The following is a 22118-nucleotide window of genomic DNA, read 5'->3' on the forward strand; positions in this document are numbered from 1 at the left end:
TGGGGGGGGGGTGGGGGGAAGGGCAGGAGGGTTGTGCAGCGGGGAGTGGGGGGAGGTGGTGGGGAGGTGGATTCTTGTGAGGCGGGGTGGTGATGATGGGCAGGGATGGTCGGGTGGGGTTGGGGGGTTTGGGCAGGGGTGGGGGGAAAGACGAACCACGAACGAGTGAAGGTGCTGCCAGGGCAAGAGTGTACCAGACGTAGAACTGACCAAAAGGCGTTCTTGAAGTGCGGCGACCTCGGGATGACGTAGTGAAGAAGAAGTTGTGGGGGGAAGGACAAGGTGCTGACACGCGAGCGATTAGATTGCGGTGAGTGGTAGTAGCGCTGGGTAATGGGTGTCGGTGATAGCGATGCCTGATGGCGGGTGATACCCAGGTTGACCTCTCCTTCCCTTCCCCTCCCCTCCCCTTCCCTTCCTCACCACCACCACCCCTTTGCACGTCAAGGCCACACTCACATCCAGCATTTTCTGCCCCAGGCCAGTCACACGCAAAAACGCCGGCCCCAGCACCCGCACCGCCGCCCCCCAGGCTCCAATCGCCGCCACGGCCTCCTCCACTGCCGGCTCCGGGGCGGCACACCCGCGCGGCAGGGTAGTCACCCTGGAGACCTGGGCAGTGGGAGGTTTGGGCAGTGGGGCATGGGTTTGGAAGGACCGAGCACGGGGGGAGAAGGTACGTAGGTTAATGGGAAGGGCACGCCGCCCGCTGACCGCTGCTGCCGATGTGCTTAGCGACTATAGGGGCTGTACTTATAAATCCATACGACAGGCCTAAATGAGCATACGGACAAAACCGCTGGTCTCTTCAAAAGACTCACCTAGGACAGCGGCAACGAACTAACCAACTGGAAACCAACAACAGCAGTTGGGGGCCCACGGGGGAAAGGGGGGAAGGGGTGATGTGTTTCGTGGAGCCCCTCCCTTTGGGGAGGAGGAGGGGGAAGGGGGTTAAAAGTGGCTGGTGGCGGAATGGGCAAAGTAGGTTCCGTTCTTTCAGCTGATCCTCTTGCTTGCTCAATCTCTCGTAATCCTAACCTGCCCACGAGGCACCCGCGTTCACTTCCCTGCCTTACCCGGGCCTTATCCCGGCCTGTGTAATCTCATGTTTCTAGTCTCGGAAGTTCCTTCCGCGTCCCCGACGTTTTTCTTCTGCGTGTGCCCGCCTTTCCTGTCCTGGCCTCCCACCCCTCCACATCCCTACACACCCCTACACACCCCTACACATCCCTACACACCCCTACACACCCCTACACACCCCTACACACCCCTACACACACAGCGCTTTGGGTTGGTCAGCTACGCTGGACTTAGTTCAGCTGGCCCTTCGCCTTGGCTGCCACCTACCATCTTAGCCACCTCTGTCAACAAGCCCCCCGTCAGCCGCGACGCCATCTGCCGGCCAACCAGCTCGGCCTCCGCCGCCGCCGCCGCCGTCACCTTATCCTCGGAAGCGCCGCCGCCGCCGCCGCCACCGCCACTGATCTTGGCCGAACTCGCGGGGCTGGCGGCGGCCGCGGCAGCAGGAAGCGGCTCGCCGCGCCGCCGCGCCGCCAGCGCCGCCGCCAGTTGGCGCGTCAGCTGTACGGCATGTTCGCGGATCTGCTGGTAGCTGTCGGCCTTGGAGGGCTGGCGACGGACGCCCGCGCGGGTAAATAAGGAGTTATCGGAGGCGGAAGGAATGGGTCAGGGGGCCAGGGCTCGGCTTCAGGTTTCGGGGCGGGGAGACTCCACCCGGTACCGCAAACCGCTACTATGGCGTTCATAGTGCTATATGGACGGGCCCGAGTACCCCCAAACTCTCTTGAGCTCCAGCTCCGGCCCCAGAGGGGACATACTCGGCCAGGAGAGGACAGGGGTGTGTAGGAGGGGGGAAGAAGGTGTGGCTAGCAGGGGACAGCCGGACTCCTAGGAGGGCTGACCACCACCACCACCACCACCACAGCAACAACAAGAACAACAACAAACCAACCGCGTGCTACCACAAAAACGCCACGCGCAGTCTTACACCGCCGTACCCGCCGTACGTGCGGTCAGCTTGGCAACTCAGTTCCTTCCTGCCATTCTAGATACATACACACCGCCTCCAGCACCTCCCCGTTCTCCCGACTTAGATCATGAAAAAACGTAGACATACGTATTTATACGCCACAACGACCACATCCTTACATAGATACATACATATACCCTACCTACCTACCTGCCTACCTACCTACCTGCCTACCTGCCTACCTACCTACCTACCTACCTACCTACCTACCTACCTACCTACCTACCTACCTACCTACCTACCTACCTACCTACCTACCTACAGAAGCAACCCTCCCGGCCCGCTGATCTCTCAACACCATTCACCAGCGGCCGCTGCCGCCGTCGGAACCCCACTCACCGCGCTGCCCCCCGATGGGGCCCCCTCCCCACCAGGGGCAGGGGCAGTCGCCAGCATCAGTGTCCACACCGCTGGCGCCCAGCTGCCCGCCTGGCGGGTTGCCTCATCAGGCAACTGAGCCATCAAGCGCTGTACCGCCCACACCGCCTGCAAGGACATCAGGGGGCTGACGGGGAGCAGCCACCAGCCAGGCCGACAAAGGAGGGAGGGGGGGGGGGTAAGACGAGGGAAACGGTGTGTTGAGCAGGGGCACTCGAACAGGGAAGAAGGGGGAGAGGGGTGTAGTAGACTATAATCGGACAGTTAGCAACGAAGCGCAGGACAGCGCCACGGCACGCTTCCCTTTCCTAAACCCTCACTCCACCCTTCACCCCCTCCTCCTTTTGTTCCTGCTGCTGCTGCTGCTGCTGCCGCTGGCGTTTCTGTTGCTGCAATCTTAGCCGCTCAGTGGGCGCAGCGCTCAGCTCACACACCCGACGCCTCTCCGCAGCAGCAGCAGCTACACATAGCAGCAAATATCTACAAATACAATCGCATCTACGAAGGGACACTACGACAGCCGCGCCTTAACTCACAGAAACTGCCCGCAATCCCCTCCGACGCTGTGTTGGTACCTGCCTTTGCCAGGGGTTATCAAGCGGCAGGCAACACCCCAGCGCCTCCAACAGGGCGGCCCCCTGTCCGCAGAGGCAGCTGGGGGGTAGCTGCTGAGTCTGGACTACCCACATGGAGAGCTTGCAGCGACCCTGAGGAGGGGGCGGGAAGGCGGCGGTAGGGGAGGCCGGGGGAAAGGGGGGTAATACACGTGTGAAACCCGCACGCCGATCCAAGTCCAGAGCAACCAGCAGGCAAGCAACCAGCTCCCATCTGACAAACTAAAAAAGGGAGGGAGGGAGGGCGGGAGGGAGGAGGCAAGGAAACCCTCACCCGGACAAGACCGGGCGACAGGGCGTGTCTATGTGTGTGTGGTGTGGCCGCGGGGTGGCGGCGGGGACGCGGGGTACAGGTGTCCTGTGGGTGGAAAGCCATGGAAGTACAACAGCTGCGTCGCGGGACACGTGTACGGATAGTGGACTAAGAGATGGTGGGAAAGCGACCTGACACATCCTTGTGTTTGGATCTGATGCATCCCCCTCCCCCACTCTCTCCCCCCCTCTCCCCCGCTTTACCTTATTGACCTCCCTCCGCATGCCCTCCAGTAGCACGTGCACCAGGCGCCCACAATGCTCCTCTGCGTGTGGGGAAACGTGTGGGGGCGTTGCTCTGGTGAGATGGGGGGATGGGGAAAGACGAACCACACACGATTAAAGCTGCTGCCATGGGGGGATGGGGGAGGAGGTTCAGAGGAAAAAGGCGGGTGCGAGCTCGGAGAAGTATCAGGAGAACGAGGGAACGGGGGGGAAACAGGGCGCCCCTCCTCCCCAAACGAGCGAAACCCGCGGAAGGTAGCACACAGAAAAGTAGCAGGAAACTCACAACTGCGCCCTACCCCCCCCCCCTCCCGAACCTTCTAAGCCACAGGGGCTCGCCTACCCCCCAACCCCACCCCATACACACACACGAGGGGTTCGCCCCGGGGTCTTCAATCACAAACACCTGGCACACCCCTAACCCCACCCGAAAGTTGGGAAACACCACCCGCCGGCATTCGATAAGATCTTGAGGTTATCACTGGGCTTTTCCGTACATGTGTTCCTCACAAGGTCTCTTCTTCCCCTCCTTTCTCTACACCATGCACCTAAAACCCAGTAGAGAAACCAGGTCATAATTCGAAAGCCCGAAATGTGTCTTACATCAACATGTATATATATCTTTTTATGCTGGACACGTGCAAAATTGTTTTATCCTCTACGGAGTTGATTAGCCTAACTAGTCTCACAAGGGTTTGACTGGATGTGACTGTAAGTAAGCAGCATGCCGGATTGGACGACAGAACGGCGTTCTGACAACAACGTATTGACCAAACCTATTGTTTCAGCTTATGACTTCTAACATGCAGTGCTCGCGTGGTGTAGTGGTTAGCACTGTGGACTCTGAATCCACCGACCTGAGTTCAAATCTCAGCGCGAGCTGTAAACGTGATTATATAAGATTTTCCCGTTCGAATATGATATGTAGTTGGAATTCTTTTTTGTGGCTCCCACTTGGCCTAGCCAACACGCCGATGCAGGCAGGCAGATGGCCAGGCAGTCAGGTAGTCGGGAGTCATTAGATGCAGCAGGTAGGTAGATAGGGATGCACCAACATGAGGAAATCTGGCCCCCTCTAATACCCGGGTGCCCGCCTACCCACCAGCTGAACAGGATTGCTTGTCGGACCAAAACATTTGGTCACTCCAATATTTCCACAGCAACACAAGAAACCGCAATTTTGCCTTCACCAGCATCACCACCGAACCCATGACCCACCGGGGAGCTGCCCAGCCGCCGCAGGAGACTGCAGAACGAACCCCAGAAGCTTTAAGGCGGCCACGCCGCTGCCGGGGGAATGGGAGTGGGAGCAGGAGGGGGAGGTGGGGGAATTAAGTTTTGAAGCCCAAAGACCAAACGGGGTGGGGTGGGTGGGGTGGGGTGGGGTGGGAAGACGAATCACGAGCGAGTGAAGCTGGGGTGGGATGGGGTGGAATGGGATGGGGTGGGGGAGTTAATTAGGTTGAGGAATGCTAGGGGAGGGGGTTGGGGGGGGGGCTGGAGATGCCGGGCGGTCCCGCGGGATGGGATTTTGAGGACGACGGCGGCCGGCAGAGGGATGTGAGGGGTACAGGAAAGTCGGCAGCATGCCACGGGGAGGGAGTTCCATGTTGCGGAGGGAGATCGGGTACTCATCGTGGTCCTCGTCATGTCGAAGTCTTTCCAGCCCGGCCTAAACACCCCACTCCCACTCCTGCTAACCCTCCACCCGCACACCTCTTTTTTTCCTTCGGAACGTGTAGATATGTACACGGCTCCAGACACAATAAGTAGATATGCTAAGGTGAGGCAAATAGCGTCCACCAAGGCAAACCCAGGATCAAAACCCCGACAGAAGTTGGGGTAGACATCCCTTAACCGTATGAGAGGGTGGATGCATCCCCATGCCTTTTGAACGGTGATGGACCCGGTTCTAATGACACCTGCCGACCACCCGACCACCAGGCGTGGAGTTGACGTCGCCGTTGATCCGGCAGAAATACTAAATATGGAATTCATTTACGTTTCCACTCGGATGAGCCCGTGGTGGTGGTGGTGGTGGTGGTAGTGATGGTGGGTGCTGAGTACCCAGATGTCGCCACACATGGGGTGATATCACGATGACAAGGATGACGGCGCCGATGTTGGGACTGCCAGGCCACTCGTGAAAATGTATACCTTCACCCCCACGAGTGAGAAACAGTATACAATAACAACATCATAACAGACAGTCTCTGTATGGTTAATAGGTTCTGGTAAACTAGACCCTATTCAAGCAATATTGGGTTGCCTAGTTTAGTAGACCTTGCAAGCAATGTCGAGAAACTCAAAATCAAACCGAATCTGCACATACTCGCAAGTAAAATAAAAAATATGGAACAATTCCAAATTAATCTCGCTTTAACAGCCGGTATTGTTTATTTGCATTTTTTAGTAAAACTAAAATTATACCTACTTTACACAGACATATGCACAGACATGGGCACAAGGCACAAGTGGTTTAATATACATACGGACATCCAGACATGGGTCTAGCAGAATGAGATTTTTCTTTCCGTGTTCCAGGGAGGGGAGGAATGAGAGACGCTCCCTTCCCCTTCCCCTTCACTCACTCACTCACTCACATTTGCCCTGTGGGGGCTTGCACGTCCCCCAGCACGACCTGCCACTCCAGCTGCCCGGGAAGCAAACGCATCAAATCCTCGGAAGACATGGACGCAACGACGGCAGTGGCAGCGCCGCCGGCTGCAGCTGCGGCATCGCCCTGCCGCTGCTGCTGCCGCTTGCTCGCCTTCTTCACGAGCACATCCGTGTAGGCGTCGTAGAGTTGGAGGCGGCTGGGCTCGTCTAGGGTGGAAAGCAGGGGAAGCTGTCCGAAGCTTTGCGGGCGACCCAGATCAGATTTCAGGGAGTGGGATCTGTTGCGGCAGGGGGTGCCTTCGGTGGATCCTCCTGCGAACGGCCCGGTTGCTGCCGGGACGCGGTCCTGAGGAGCAGCGGCGTGGCTGGTGGGTGAGGGTGGTAAGGGATTGCGGGCTGCGCCTTTACTGCTGCCTCCGCCTCTATCCCCGCCGATACCAGCCTGATGAGAGTATAGAAAAGGAAAATACATTCTGAAAAAATTAGACGGAATTAGTAAGTATGAAGAGTCCTAGACCAACGCAAGGCGAGCGGCCACCGGTTGTAATTCTTCTCAGGATGATTTTCGAGGGGAAGGAGGGGATGAATGTGATTGATAGTTGAGGGAGGGAAGGGAGAGGAAGGACAGGATGGGGGTATCTGGGTTTCTTAAACCCGGCTGGCAGCACTCCTGCAAGGGCCTTCTTCGCAGGAGCGCCTTTATGGGGTGCCAAACAAGATATATGCATACCTGCAAAGTCCCGGCCATATCAGGTGGTCCGGTAGCTCGCTGCAAGCTAGACCTGTCCGCAGCTTTCAAGTCGCGCCAACCGACATCTCCGCGGTCGCATATTTTTCCCAGATAATATGCTTCCTTCAGCACTACTTCAGCTCAAATGAAACGGATAGGAGGAAAAGCCACACACTGTTTTGCAACCGAAAACTTTTTTACGGTACAAGGCGCCAAATTGTATACCGGTACAACTCGAACCATACTTTTTACACGTAAAGATTACCATCGTGCAAGCTCAGAATGGAAAAAGGGTTTGTTCTGCAAATTTCTATTTAGTTGTTTTGAGGGAATCGTGCTGCGGTCTCGTGCTGCGCCCGTACGGAGTAGGAAGGGAAACAGCCGAGAAAAGCTACCTGCTTACAGCGCGCTTGCTGGACCACACGCACAAAATCAGATGAACTGCCGGGCTCACTGATTTGGGTACCTCGCTATCCCATTAGCCGCCTCCGCATCCTTCAGGATCGGCAGCAGAAATTGGCAGAGACATGTTTGTTATGCACAATTCTACCGCACATAGTAGATCACACAACGGATCAATCGCGTGCGGAGGTCGCACTTGCATCGAACGCCTTGCGAGGGCGACGACTCCGCATTGCCCGATTACCAGCAGCGTTATCACAGCTACCCGTGCTAAAACAATAAGCATGGCCGCAGCGGCAGCAGCGCCTACGTCTAATGTTGTCCCGGTCGACACGACGCTCAATCCCCTTGTTGCGTCGGTCAAGCCGTCAAAGACAATGGCGCTGACAGACCTTGCCACTTCAATGAAGGAAGCCGGCATCGATGTGAGTCCGGGAAATCAGCATACCGGGAAATCAACATACGGCCTTGGGAAAAGTTACCCACGAGCACCCCCGGAACTCTTGTACGGTGGCCCCCGCGTAACGGAACTCTTGAACGGACCGGAGCTCTTAATGGGACGCCCGCCTCCATTTGCAATGTATTCCCATTCCTTTCCACCACACACCCGGTCCTGATAAAATGCATTTCTCTCCAAGCCGCGGACATGCCCAAGCCCATCCAACGCGCTCACACGCATGCGCCTGTGTACGTCTTAACCATTCCCTTCCCTCTCCTCCTTCCCTTATGTACATGCCACGCCTCGCGCCGCGCGAATAGGTCATCGGCCTTGCAGCCGGCGAGCCCGACTTTGACACCCCCGCGCCCATCGTGGAAGCGGGTGTGGCTGCTCTGCGGGCGGGCTACACCCGGTACACCCCCAATACGGGAACCACCGCTCTGAGGAAGGCAATTTGCAAGAAGCTCCAGGGTGGGATCGTGGGCCTGGAAGGAGAAGAGAAAGAAGGGGCGGGTTTCCATTGCACGTGGGGAAACACATGGGCAACCTATGGGGGGAAGGGGCAAAAGGCGTCACGGGGCGAGGCTAGGTACTGACGGCTTCGGGAAGCGCGATGTGAGGATGGGGTGATGCTTCATGGCGAGGGCGCCGCTAGATGGACTGTGTGAAAGGGCTATGTGGGGTTAGCGGCGAGGGGCTGGGAGCCAGGGGCTGAAGGAGCGTTGCTGGTAGGGGGCCGGCACCAGGGCGCGGCGAACAGCGGCAGCGGCAGGAGAAGCGAAGGCGTGGACGGGGAAGGCGCAGACGCACGGCATGTACTCTGTGAAGGCCAGTGAAGGGCAGCAGGGTACAGTACTAAGCTTTGTGGGGCGCTGGTTACCTGGTGGCTTTCGCCACTTGGGGGCACTACCTCTTTGCATACTCCCTTTTGCACTCATGCCGTCTTCTGCTGCCGCGGCCGCCGCTGTCGCTGTCGCTGCTGGTTATGATCGAAAGCTGGTCTGCATCCTGGATAACCAGGAAAAAGCGGCGGCTCATCTGTTTCCCTCGTGCCGTTCAAGCAAGTCAACGCTTTCCGCGGGTCAGACCGTCCTCTCGCCTTTCCTTCCGACAGTCCCCGCGGCATTCCGCCCATCGAAGTGCCGTATGATGCTCACTTACACTGCTTGCTTACATTCCCCTAATGCGGACCGACGCGGGCCTTACGGTTCGCGCAGTCAGTTCGCGATGTCCGCGGATGTGTTTTCAGTCAGCTCTCTGCTGCTCGATCTCCCCACCCCTCACCCGCCACGCGCCGCGCCGCGCCGCGCCGCGCCTCGTGTAGATGACAACGGTCTGAGCTACAGTCCGGATGAGGTTGTGGTTAGCAATGGCGCCAAGCAGTCCATCTGGCAGGCGGTACTGGCTACCGTGTCACCCGGAGACGAGGCGAGTGCCGCCGCGGCCACCGTCCTGCCAAGTTAGGGTAGCACGTTTACATAGCCACCTGGCTCTCCTTCTCGTCCAAACCCCGGCTTCCGCGCCAAACTGTGGGGACTCCAACCACATCATCGACTATTCGGTCCGCACCACATTCCAGTGTAACTGTTGGGAACAAGGTTCCGGAGCTAGCTAGGGGTCATTGCTGCTTTCGATTGCCATATGGACTTCGAAGTCCTGTGTTTGCAAATCTTTTGCATGTAATTATTTCTCGTCATGCCCGCCCGCCTGCGAACCTCTCCCCCATACTTTCCGCTGCCAGGTCATTATCCCGGCGCCGTACTGGGTGTCGTACACTGAGATGGTACGGCTGGCGAATGCGACGCCCGTGGTGGTGCCTACGACCCCCGAGGAGGGCTTTCTGATGAGCCCTGAGAAGTTGGCAGCGACCCTGACTCCCCGTAGTCGCTTGCTCATCTTGTGCAGCCCCTCCAACCCCACGGGGGCTGTCTACCCCAAGTAAGCCTTCAGGCGTGTGTGTGGGGGGGGGGGGAGAAAGAGGGGAATTACGTGCAAGAAGCAGTAGAGGATGAGAGCTGATGGTGATCATCTGGGTTTGTGTCCTGCGCGCCATGACGTGCTATATTATTGCGGCACCCGACAAACCAACGAACTAGCCGGCCGGCGTGTGGGGCGGATGTGGGGAAGGATATCGCACGTGTGAACGTGTTCGTCTGTTTGTTTGTTTGATTGTTTCTTTGAGACACCGAAGTACTGCCATCAAGGGCAGCCCTTATGCCCCTCGCCCCATCGGAAACATCGCCGTCTCCCGTCCCCTGGCCCCAATCGCTCTCCATTAGCTGGACGAGCCTCCAGGTGGGCCCCGTCTCTTTCCCCCTGCTGTGGGGCCCCCCACACACTTCATTGGTTCACCCACACTCGGCGATCCACATTTCCTTCCCCAATCCTTTCCCGTCCATTTTAATATGTAAATGTACATATAAATGTTCATGTATATATGAATGTGTATGTATGCGCCCCGTCAAACCGCGGGACATGCGACAGGGAGCACCTGGAGGCTTTGGCGCGCGTGGTGGGCGCCCATCCTAGGCTGCTCGTACTGTCGGACGAGATTTACGAATACATCACGTATGCACCAGCCAAACATGTGTCCTTTGGCGCGCTGCCTGGCATGTGGGACCGCACCCTCACGGTCAACGGCTTCTCCAAGGTACGCAACGATGAAATAGGACTGAAGCCATGGAGGGCCCGAGGAGGGTCCGACGACCCGCATGGGTTGGATTTGGGAGAGGGTGTCCTGGAATGGGGTTCGGGGGTAGTAGGTGGCGGCGGCAAGTGCGGCGAACGTAGGGTTCCGTGGGCTATGGCGGCTCGTGGCGTTGGCCCGCTGTGTTTCAGTCGTAGATGAGTGTGGCTGCATGGCAATGGGCGGCTTCCCAACCTCTCTCCCCTCCCTACCCGCCGAGAGGTACATAGGATGTAGGATTTGGGGTTCGCCAGCGCCTGAGCATAGCGTTTTATTGGCTCTACAACCGTCTTCTTCTGCCGTTCCCTGCGTCGTTCTGCTCCGTCGTCGTCGTCGTCGTCGTCGTCCACCGCCCGCATCCTCTACCTTGGCTGCTACACAGCACACCTCTGGGTGCTCGTCTGCTCCGCTGATGCCGCCGACGCCGACGCCATCACCTCCTCCACCTCCACCTCGACTTCCTTTCTTCGCAGCCAACCCCGCCACTGATCCGGGTCAAAGGTTTCCATTTCGTGTCCTATACCCCGGCTCTGTTCTAGCGTGAAGGGGGTTTATCTGGGGCCTTATGTAAGGGTTTTCCATTGGGGCCTTCTCTGAGTCGGCGACGTGCCTTCCCTCGGCCCTTTCCCTAGGCCTACGCTATGACCGGCTGGCGTCTTGGCTATCTGGCTGCGCCGCGCATTTACGCCAAGGCTGCCGCCATCATCCAATCCCAGTCCACTTCAGGCGCCTCATCTATCAGCCAGCAGGCCGCCTTGGCAGCCCTGGCGCTGGGGCCGGGCGGCGGAGAGCCGGTGCAGCAGATGGTCAGGGCATTTCAAGAGCGACGGGTGCGTGGCAAGAGGAACGTTGAAACCCGCGTAGCAGTTGTTGCAACAATTATAGGAGGCACGAAAGGGCAAAAGCTTAAATGCTATACCTTGGTGTTGTAATATTGCAGTACAAGTACTAAACTTTGGTAAGTGCACTTATATTAATTGTTTTTTCCTTCAAATGTACTTTGTTTTACTTTGCTGTTGGGTTGCTTGATTTATGAGCGTCCAAGTTGGTCCCAGCATTGGTAAGTTGGTCGAGATATCTACCGGGATCAATCCATAATCATACCCTCCAGGATTTTGTGTGCGCTCGGCTGCGCGGCATCCCTGGAGTCAACCTGGCTGAGCCCAGCGGCGCCTTCTACGTGCTACCCGAAATGAGCGCCTTCTTCGGTCCCGGCGCACATGCGGACGGCTTTGGGCCCGTACCCGACTCGGACACCTTTTGTCGCTACCTCATCGAAAAGGCCAACGTAAGTATATAAACATATATATATACTTTTGTATGTATATATGTATTTATCTATACATACATATATACGTACATACATACATACTTGTGCTGTGTGCTCCCGACCCTTGCGCTGTGTTTCGGCTTCGGCCCCCGGCTCTCGCGGCCCACAGTGTAATCTAAGTCATACATACATACACACATACATACACACATACATACACACATACATGCATACACATATATATATATATATATACTTACATATACATGCTTTACTGTTTGGTGAGCTGGAAGATAGGGTAAGGGAGGATGGGCCAAGGATCCTGCACCGCGCGAGCAACAACAGCTTGCTCTCTCTACCCCAAGCATCCTAAAGTCAAACCCAGAGGTGCCCTTCACCGTTCCGTTTGTACGGATCCCGGATGTTAAATTCGGCACGTAGGCTTTTCTTAACATTGCTTTTCCCTGCTCAACTACTTTAGGTCGCTGTCGTGCCCGGGGACGCCTTTGGCGCTGACAGCTGCATCCGCATTTCCTACGCCGCGTCCTTGGAGACGCTGGGCAAGGCGCTGGACCGGATTGCAGCCTCCCTGGACCCCAAAATCTATAAACGCCGTACGGGCTCTAGCTAAGATTCTGGATCCTGGATCTGCCTGTATCATTTACTCGACAACTATGGACGTAGCTTAATCTGGCGTTGATAGGAGTTGTGATTGTTCAAACTGGTGAGCGAGTCGCTCCGAAAGAGGAAGGGACAGTTAGTTGCTAGGATGAGCTTCACAGCCGTTCCCGAGCAGGGCTTGCTGTGAAGGTACTCCTCGGGACAGGGGACGGCTGGGAAGCTCTGGTCTGGGCTTAAAGCTGTGCGCAGGTGGTGGAAACAGGGTTAGGTGCTTTGGAGGGGCGTTTCTCGACGGGACTGGATTTCGCAACGCCAGACAATGACATGCGCGCCGTCCCATTTCGAACCCCCCCGGCTGGTGGCGCCATGCCGAAATATAGGTTGTGTTATTATGCGCTGCTTTTTTGGGGCTCCGTTGCTTACCTTACTACCATGTTTATGCGAGCTTAGGTAAATGTGGTTGGGGTTGTATGTGGCAGGGACAAGGGTGGCTGACCGTAAATGACACGATGTGCTTTGCCCGGCGTGAGCTCCTCCGTCGAGTTGTGAATGTAACTCTGCTTCTGTAATACGTGCATTCCGTTAATCGCGGCGATAACTAGCATATAATGATTTTTGCTTGTGATGCGTAAGCGAAACAGCTTCTTGCGTACTATCGTACAGCCGCCTGTCGTACCTATCCTTGGGTATATAGGCTTCCTTGGGTTAGATTCGACCAGGTGGACATTTGGCTGTCAAGAGACAAGTAGCGATGCCATGCAAAAACTGGTAATGCATTCGTATTACTGCTATCTCACTCGCCGTGACATCCTCGTGCTCCTGTCTCCTTCCTGTCCAAGTGATCCTGTCTCTTTCCTGTCTAAGGGATGTCGGATGGGATGAGCTGTGTTTGGGCGGGTGGTGGTCCCTTAGACGGCCCCTTACGGCCTTGCAACCGGTGTCCAATAGGACATGCGCTTTCCGGTGCGACCTCCTTACGTTGGCGATTGGACAGCTGCGCATGCGCACCTTTCTGGGCATGGGGACGACAGCCAAGAGGAGGTGATAACGAACCTAGCGAGTCGCTAAGTGTGCATTGGCACATGGACGCTTGGAAGAGTCCGTGTGGACAAAGGATGGACGAGTTTTTTGTTCGCCAACGTTGGCCGGTGCAGAGTAGAGGAGGTAAACACGGGATATGGCGCTTTTTCTACGAGTGGGCAAGAGGCACAGGTTGCTATTCTTCCTCATAGGTAATTCCAATGTCTAATGATTTTTATGTTGGATCATCCAAGCTGGGAAGGTTGCTTATCTTGGTTAAGCAACTGAGGTACAATGTACGAATCGGAAATGTCCGTAGGCGATGCAATATGCATGAGGCAGTTCTCACGTTCACGGTCTGTGGCAACCTTTCATGTGTTGCTAGAGTATCCCGCGTACAACGACCTACGGGAAGGGCTTCTCAACACAGGTATACGCCAGGCTGATATCGCGCCCGTGCCTGACATGAGGCCTGTCATGGAGGTAGATGATCAGCGCGGACTTGCGCAGATCGTGCACAACATCTCGATGAGGCGACGCACGCTGATAGCCGAGTAGTAAGCCTGAGTTCACTTTCCCCTAGTTGCTGTTTTCTCTCGCAGATGGGGTTTAATTTTTTCTTTTTCCCTTTTTGTTTCTTTTTTCTTTTTGACTACGCTGGAACTCGCGGTCCATGAGCGTCCTGGCTCGTCTGGGCCTTACGAGGTCGCGAACTTGTAACATAACACCTAGTTACCGTTTTCCATTGCGACGTTGCATGCTAAAGGGTGCCTGTTTTAACGCGATTTGCTGCGGTTGAACGAGCTTGAGGCCATACCTGCACTACAGGTGTGCAGCAAACTGGTGAACTCTGGCGGTAGAATAAAGTATTCCACACTTTGGAACGCATTGTTATTGTGTAGCTTAGCACTTCAAGTACCAATTGGTGTTCAGCGCTCATACCGGGCTCAGCTTTTTTCAATGGGGCAGTGCAGCAGTACGTCCAAGCAGCAGCGTTCCGAAACAGAGACCGTGGAGCGTTTTGATAATCCTGCGATGGAGGAGGAAGAGGTCCGTATGTTGTTACCTTTGCGGCTTGTGTTTAACGCTTGGGACGCCAGAGTGATTTTGTATCTTGTGTTTTTTCAGAGTTCAGATGACATTGTCGAGCCGCAGCTGTCAGGAATGAGGCAGCAAAGGAGGGCTATTGACGAGCGCATGGGGAGAAAAGAGCAGGTTGCTTTCCGCACAGAGGTAGGTTTTTTGCTAAGCGAGGTTGATAAGGACATTTAGGACGGTTACCTATCTTTCGCGTGAGCGGATGGGGTCAATGCACTTTCGTTGAGGCTTACGTAGCTGGCTCTTTGCCTTTGGGTGAGGCGGAATGGCGCCTTGTGGCATGCCTTTTGTAGGAATTTGGGCTTGCTGGCTTGCGTCCCAGCTTGGACGACAATACGTGCACAGCACTTCTGGCTTTGCGAATGGGTCGAGGTAGCAGCGTCGGAGGACTGCTGAGCTCGGCGACGTCCGAACATACTCAGCATCATGGAGAAGGCTGTTCCCCAAAGGCCGGCTCCGTCCTCGCCCCAAAATGTCAGCCGACGAGGGCTGCAAAGGCCCAGTCCATGGACTCTAACGAGCCACTGGAGGAGCTTTTGGCCACTGATAGCACAAATGCCGCAAACGTTGCACGCCAGCCGCCCAAGATTCCTGCGCAGGGGTAGCGGCTCAGGAAGGCCTTGTGTTGGGAGCGACTCCGCACTCCACAGGGTGTATTACCAGGCCACTGCAGGCGACGCCGCCCGGAGTGCGAATGCCGTCGATTGTGGCAAGTTGCTGCCGTTGCCTATGGCACTTTTGGGCCGACATACTTTACAAACATCGTGTCACGAGAGGAGAGCAGCACGCGGGTACGGAGTGGACGGGGTTTCGAAGCGTGTGCCTTGGTAGCTTATGACTCGAATGCGCGCGCCTCAAGCTATGAGGCAGGAGTCTCTCGTCGCTCGGGGTTGCGGCGCATGTTATTGAGTTTTACACTTGGGTAGGATCCTGACCTGTATCGCGCGCGTTTTACGCCTGGTCTTGCTGCAAAGCCTCTTGTGGCGTGGGGTTGATGACATGTGAGGACGGCAAGCACCAGTACAGTTGTTGTCAACTTTACGCGGCGGATCTCATATTGTAATTGTCCTGAGCGTGTGGGCTGCCGTGGCGACATTGTCAGCTGCCCAACGCGTGGCGCAGAGCTTTGCTGGCTCGTTGTTTTTGCTGGCTTAGCAAGGGTACCAACTCTGTCGCGTTCGTTGCAGACGCAAGTTTGCAGTTTGATTTCGTTCCACCAAATTAAATTTTCTTTTGTGTTATGCGTGGCTTGGGCGCGCACGGCCCCAAGAGGCGGTGATCTGCCCACAATGTCATTAATAATAAAAAGGTCTTCTGCAGCGAGAGGGTACTGCAACGGGCCATTCCTTATCTTTATAATCAATGCTGCTAAATCACCTTGCTGCTGGATCATGCCTGTCTCGCGTTTTTTATAAGCGGGTGCTGTGATCGGTGCATGTTGAAAACAGTGCACCATGTTCAGCGTGCGCCTAGTGAAGGAAAGGGGCATGACGTGGAGGGTTTTGTGCTTGCGCTGCGCATCGAAGCTCTAGGTGTATTCATGGAGTGGAGGGAGAGAGGAATATCGGTCGTGGGGGATTGGCAAGTGTCCATTTGATGCGCTATCGCCTCACGAGGGCAATAAATAGGCAAACAAACAAGACATGTTGTATGTGCACACGCCGCCAGGGCTTAGGAATGTCTATGTTGCAGGATCACAAGCCTTGCTGTGCTGGAGGGCAATGTCGGCTGTGCACCGGCCGCATGTCGGTCTATGCGAACCTGTCTCTCCCTCTTCCCCATGTTTTCCGCGGCACAATGCCGCTGAAGGGGCTGACCTTGGCTTGCTGCTCCTGCCAGTGTTGGGCGGAGGTTTTCCCTCTTGGCCCTGGCGCGTCCTACAGGGCTTGTGTGAAGTCAAATTGAGTTGTTTTGCCTTCCAGTGCAGTGGGGAATTTCAGGGAAATAATCTGCATGATGTGGCGTGGCGCGTCGGCGTCTTTCCTCACCAATGCTGGTGCGTCGCTACCGAAGCTTGTTGCTTGTAGTAATTTTGCCGGGTGTCGAATCGCACCTTTGTGGCGAGAGGAGTCTGTAGGCGGCGAACACGAGACGAGAGTTCTGACTGGTTTTGCTGCTCACATGCACATATGTGTCTGCATCGGAATCCTTTAGGTTCTGGAGTGCGCTGTTGTTAAGTTTAGGGAAGATTGGCGTTGAATGTTGTTCGTGTCAGTGTCCTTTGCCGCGGCCCAGCAGTGACCCGTGCTGGTTGGGCTTGCGACTAGGCCGTGGGGCTCAGGTGCTTGGGACCCAGGTGCGGTGCGCGTCTTCGGCACTACCGGCTAGGAAAAACGGAGCGGGAGCGATAAGAAATTCGAAGCGGTTGGCGCAACCCCCCATCCCGCCTTAGGCTGCTGAGCCAGCGGCAGTATTAGTGGTCTTATTGGGGTGCCTTTAGCTTTTGCTGCACTGCAAACCCGAGGCCATGGCCCAAGGGACGAATCCCAGTGTATCCGAAATAAGGGATTAGCGATTGTAGGTCGCGAATTTTATCGTACGGTGCTTGTTTGCCGTAGGCCCTCTGTAGTATCATGTACGTCATGCAAGGTGGGATGTCTGTGTGGGGTGCCCTTGTCTTCCTCTCACCCTGCATCGCCCTTGTGCGCGGCTTCTCAGAGAAAACAAATACACGTGGGCAGATGGTCGGTAGTACCCGGACAAGGATTTGTATATGTGTCACATATCCTCTTGTGTCGTGTGAAGCTAGTGAGAGGTGGGGCGAGTCGCGGTCGCATGTGGATCGGAGAAACCTACCCGGAGAAGTGTTAACCAGGTTACTGCATGCCTGGGAGGCACAATCTGGTGCTGGACTGGACTGCCCAGGTCGGTTGCTAGTTCTCCCATGTTCGAGCTCTCCCAGGAGGAGAGGCGTAGCCAAGGCGGGCGGTATAGCATGACCGATGTGTAAGGTGCTATGGTAGCTTTTTGAACAACTGCGGATGCGATATGAGGATGTTTCTTTTTCACGGCAGCCCTGTCTATCCTGCCAATGAGGAGAGGAAAGGTATTAGGCAATCACGCACCGACGAATTTGGATGGGCGTCTAAAATATCATGCGGACATTGCATCGGTAGGAGCGAAGGAAGCGTGTGACCTTGCAGGCAAGTATCAGCCAACTGTCCAGCCTGGATAGAGGTTACTGAAGTTCAGCAGGCAACTCTATACACCTCTCCAGGTATTTTCCTACTCCGACTCGTAACCAACGCAAGCGTTGCTCGAACTAATCGCTGGATATGCATTTACCGGAACGGGAGGACGGGACAGTTTCTTCCTGCGTCAGCTATCGTTACCGTTGCAACAGCAGCATAAAACGCTTACCTTCATCTTCCCGTTCGTTTCTCCGAAGCTCTGCTGTACGACATTTGCCGTTTTGTCTTCTTCGTGCTCGTTCTTTTAGGGGTAACTTCTCCTATTCACTCAATTTGCCACAGCTGAGCCGGTGCGCATTTGTTGTCTACGTTTTAGTGACCAACTAAACGCTCCCTTCGGTCTTCAAGTTTTCAGCGTAAACGGGTGGCTTGCGAGCCCCTCCCCCCAAAACCAACTAGATCTCCTCCCCGCATTGGAAGTTGTGTATTTAAGGTTTCATTTGGACAGTTCGGCAGGAGCCTGACGAAAGCCTGTCAAGGCCACTCCCGTTGTTGGCCACTCACGTGAGTCATTTCTTTAACCCTCACTCCACACCATTAATCCTCTTCACAATAGCAACGTATCATAAGATTCACTGCTACGCAAAACCATCCATTCACTTAAAAAATCTTCCTTGTCTCACATACACATACACCCGAATACCTTCTTGCATATCACGGCACGCGACGTGCACGTGATGCCATTGCCGACATGGGAATACGCACCTACACGGCATGTCTGCTGCAACGCCTCCCCAGTTCCGTACACACCCCTGCAGAGCAATGCTTAATTCTTCCGGGTAATTTCTTCGCCCCTTGCCGCAACACAGTAATAGTAGTACGCAGGGCACGTCATCACAAATGTGCTTTGCGCATCTTCTTAATGCCCCCATCTAATGGAGCTATGCAGCACCCAATACATCATTGGTGGTGGTTCTGCCAACCCTCTATCCCCTCCCGCATTTCCGTAGGCAAGGCCAAACGTGGCTGGCACGCATCCGCCGTAACCCACCCACAGCAAACCCTTTCGCATTCTACCAGCTATTAAACTATGAAAAAGTCCATCCTAGCCAAACTACTCCACCCAACAGTGTACTATTCGGCGCTTCTCATAAAATAGGTAATACAGGACAGATAATATCATACCACGTTCCTTGTCACACTGCCCCAATGACATTCCTCAGAGCAGCTGCAGCAGCACCAGCAGCAGCAATTGCCTGCGCCGCCACTTCTTCTGCGCCAAGTTGTCAAGGCCGCAGAGGGTTCCAGGTGGTACGTGCCCGCACAAGCTCCGTGCAGCCCGCGTCCACGTCACACTTCTGCAACAAGTGCAACAGGTGCAGCTGCTGCGGCCCGGTACTGCTGCTGCTGCTACTGCTGCCATGGCTGCTGCCGTCCCCCTCGTGAGCCAGTTGGCCCCCTCCAGACAGGAAGTTGCAATGCGCCTCCACTGTATTACCCGCCTTGCACTCCGCCTTGAAGTCCATCTCGATCTGCTCGATGGAGCCGGCCAGGGCGCGGCAGGGCAGGTCGGGGGACACAGGGCGGTGTTGAGGAGGAAAGAGAAAAAGACAAACCCGTTGGGTAGCCGGATAGGACATAAGGTTAGGTTGGGGTGTGGAGAGGACAGAAGTGCTACATCCGGATCAGACCCAAAGCTTCAGCGGCACCAGCAGCAGCAGCAGCAGCACACCCTCGCGCGCACCTCGCTCAGGTGATGTGTGTGATAGACGTCTTCCGGTACGCTTTCCAGCGCCCATGCAATGTAGGTCACATTGTTGATGTGACCATTCATGTCCATGTCGCTGCGGCGCGCCACCTGCTTCGGACCCTGGACCTGCGGCGCGGTTACATCCCGGCATGGGTGGCATGCTGTAATACGTGTTATGGATGCAGGCTGATTTACGTCCAGGAAAATCTGTGCAGAGACCAAGGAGGTTTGGGCGCTCATCTGTTTCTAAGTGTGCGAAAGAAGCGAACAAAAGTTGCCAAGTACACACGACATACGAAGTCCGGAGCAACAGCTGTGCTCCAAGGTGAGTGGGAATCAGCCAGGCAGGGAGGCGGGCAGCGCGATGGAGAATACACCGCCCATCGCCAGCATCCGCCACCGTGCAGCAGCAACTACGTATCGTTTCTTAATTCTCACCCTGGCAGGCATAGACAGGACAGGTGCCTCCGGCACTGGACAGCACATTTGGTTACGAGGCATTTTGCTTGTCAAAACGTCGTCATTCACTGTATTATCCCATTCTCTTGAATTTTCCTATGCATCGCATCCTATGCTTCGTACACACAGAAGACAACACACCCTGCCCTCCGGGTCACAGTCACGTGGTTCAGGCGATTTCCATGTCGCCTGGGCGCACTTGCCATGTATTCATGACAGATCAGGTGCACATCTTCGAGGCCTGGGCGGGGCAGTATCTAACCCAGCTTCAACGCCATCCCACGCCTCCCCTTCCTTTTCCTACTCCACATCCACACCTGGCCAGGCATGTCCATGTCAGGCAGCTTCCGCTTCGTCTCCTCGGCAGGTAGCACGTGCCTAACCAACAAGCACGGAAAGGTCCAAAACAACAATGACGTGTGCGGGAGTGAACGGACCTCAGCCACAACTGCGGTCTGTTTGACGCTACAGGTCTACAAACACCCATACACACAAATGAACGAGGTGTTTCCCCCGGGGGTCCCAGGAAAAAGGAAGACCACGTAGGAGCCGCTGGAGCTGCATTACCGGTGCTGTACCCAACCGGCCGAAAAGCGCAGAACAAAGCGCAAGGCTGCGCGAGTGGAAATTTGCCATCCTCTCGCCCGTTATGCTATGCTTACTTGCTGCTCGCCGGCGCAAACCGCAAGAACTGCTTGCGCAGGTTGTCGGGAAGCTTTGAGAGACGCCGTGTCTCCATGTTGATCGTCACCCAGGTGCTGCCCAGGTTTGAAAAGGCAGGCGGGGAGAGGGGTCGGGTTATCGTACGCATACGTCTCGCATGATAAACATGTGGACAGAGGCCAAAAATGTTGTGGAATCAGCAGCCAGGGAGTCAGGCAGTGCGCTCGGAGGTTGGAAGGCGGCCCTGTACGCCACCCAGGATGCCGTAAGGATTGCGTTATTGCTTCCTGTAAGCTGTAAGCTGTACGTCTGTTCTGGAGGGCACGAAACACCGGAAGAGCACGCCCTGTCGCGCGCTCCGTACCTCGTCGCTGCGCCCAACACCGTGCCCGTGGCTGCGTCAGTTACTTTCCAGTCTCGTCGGAACGCCAGACGGCCCTCCTCCGTGAAGTACGTTTGAATGTCAACGATGTCGCCCCTGGGGATGACAACACACATATGATATTAAATCAGTTCGGCAGATGACGTGGCGTGGCGGCGTGGCGAGCCGGATGCAAAACGGCCAAGGACGCTTAGCCAAGAGCGAATTCCAGGGCACCGAGTGGCGATGGGCTGCAGTGACTGGAGCGTTGATAATCGGGATGACAGTGTCGAGAGGGCTCCGCAACATTAGCTTTGTGCTCTGGGGGATGCGTGCGTGGGGCCAGCGTAATCACAGCCTAGAAGGCCCCGCTGTGCAAAACGCCTGTCCAAACCCCAACAAATTTGACCCTCCTTCGTGAAGTCCGTGCGGAGCCTTGAAAGCGGTGAGGCTTCAGGCTGAAAAGCAGTGTGGATTTCTGTGTTGGACCAGTGGGAAGCAGCCCATCTGGGTCAATACTTGCTCTTGGCCTTGCAGCTTTGAAAGTAGGGGATAACGCCTGACCCTAGTGCCGGAGCGCGCGCAAGCGTTACAGCGCAGAAACGCACTGGTCACAGTTGCCCACCATTTAGGATATTGAAACATCCGCACTTGTAATCTTGTCATCACAAAGAGAACGTTCTTCATGCTGGGAAGGTTTGCAAAGCCTTCATCAGTTCGTCCCCACATGCCGACGGCGTGGTTACCAGCCACTTCCTGCACAGCATCAACGCCTTTAGCATCAATGGCTTTCTACAGCGCGGCGCAAATAACCCTGATGCTCCGAACTTACCTGTAACAAGTTAGCCATGGTCACCATAGTTGCCCGCTGGTCAGGGCTTACTTCATATCCCCGAATCCTGTGCTCCTCCCGAAATGCGCGCTTGTCCGGTAGGAATGCTCCAGCAGATGGCGCGGGAAACTGGCTGATCACGACATCGACCTCCGCCTCCGTCTCAGTCTCCGGCTCAGTCAACAAAGTCCGACGAGAAGGCACAGCGTATACAGCGCATGGCTCACTGTTCGACAGGTATGGCCGCACAGCCCTCCAAAAGGGCTGACGAAGTGCCGATTTTGGCACACGAACTGAGGCATTCCTATTCGAAAGCAGCGACGCAGTCATCATTTTTGCATATGTGTTTAAGGCTGTGAGTTAAAGCGCTTAAGTTGCAATAGTGTTCTATGGTGAGGGGGCTGGCGTACGTTTTCTGGTTGACTTTCTGGTAATCGGTTCGATCAGCTCAATTATCA

The 22118-nt window shown here is 55.7% G+C and overlaps 3 protein-coding genes across 3 annotated transcripts in view; 1 reads left to right on the top strand and 2 right to left on the bottom strand.

Moving 5' to 3' along the window:
• VOLCADRAFT_86855 (uncharacterized protein) overlaps positions 1-6946 on the bottom strand; it is a gene marked incomplete at both ends in the record, with an annotated part of 17000 nt that extends 10054 nt beyond the window's left edge. The window contains 9 exons of the mRNA XM_002946623.1: positions 460-612; positions 1348-1629; positions 2390-2536; positions 2965-3135; positions 3317-3400; positions 3559-3620; positions 4798-4865; positions 6183-6544; positions 6929-6946. Coding sequence (XP_002946669.1) covers positions 460-612; positions 1348-1629; positions 2390-2536; positions 2965-3135; positions 3317-3400; positions 3559-3620; positions 4798-4865; positions 6183-6544; positions 6929-6946 — 1347 coding nt within the window. The remainder of the gene's footprint in view (positions 1-459; positions 613-1347; positions 1630-2389; positions 2537-2964; positions 3136-3316; positions 3401-3558; positions 3621-4797; positions 4866-6182; positions 6545-6928) is intronic.
• A 310-nt stretch (positions 6947-7256) lies between these two features.
• Positions 7257-12930, top strand: VOLCADRAFT_103084 (uncharacterized protein). The gene is made up of 8 exons (XM_002946451.1): positions 7257-7755; positions 8090-8240; positions 9094-9197; positions 9511-9707; positions 10254-10419; positions 11088-11285; positions 11567-11743; positions 12207-12930. Exons 1-8 carry the CDS (start codon positions 7456-7458, stop codon positions 12354-12356), a joined length of 1443 nt encoding a protein of 480 aa, XP_002946497.1. The 5' UTR covers positions 7257-7455; the 3' UTR covers positions 12357-12930.
• A 6406-nt stretch (positions 12931-19336) lies between these two features.
• On the bottom strand, positions 19337-21771 carry VOLCADRAFT_32542 (uncharacterized protein; the record flags this gene model as incomplete). Its single annotated transcript, XM_002946624.1, has 6 exons — positions 19337-19471; positions 20122-20182; positions 20467-20562; positions 20832-20945; positions 21454-21584; positions 21661-21771. Coding segments are annotated over 6 exons (648 nt in total), but the record flags the coding sequence as incomplete, so codon positions are not given.
• Between the last annotated feature and the right edge of the window lie 347 nt (positions 21772-22118).

Source organism: Volvox carteri, assembly GCF_000143455.1.
Source record: "Volvox carteri f. nagariensis unplaced genomic scaffold VOLCAscaffold_3, whole genome shotgun sequence".
NCBI lineage: Eukaryota > Viridiplantae > Chlorophyta > Chlorophyceae > Chlamydomonadales > Volvocaceae > Volvox > Volvox carteri.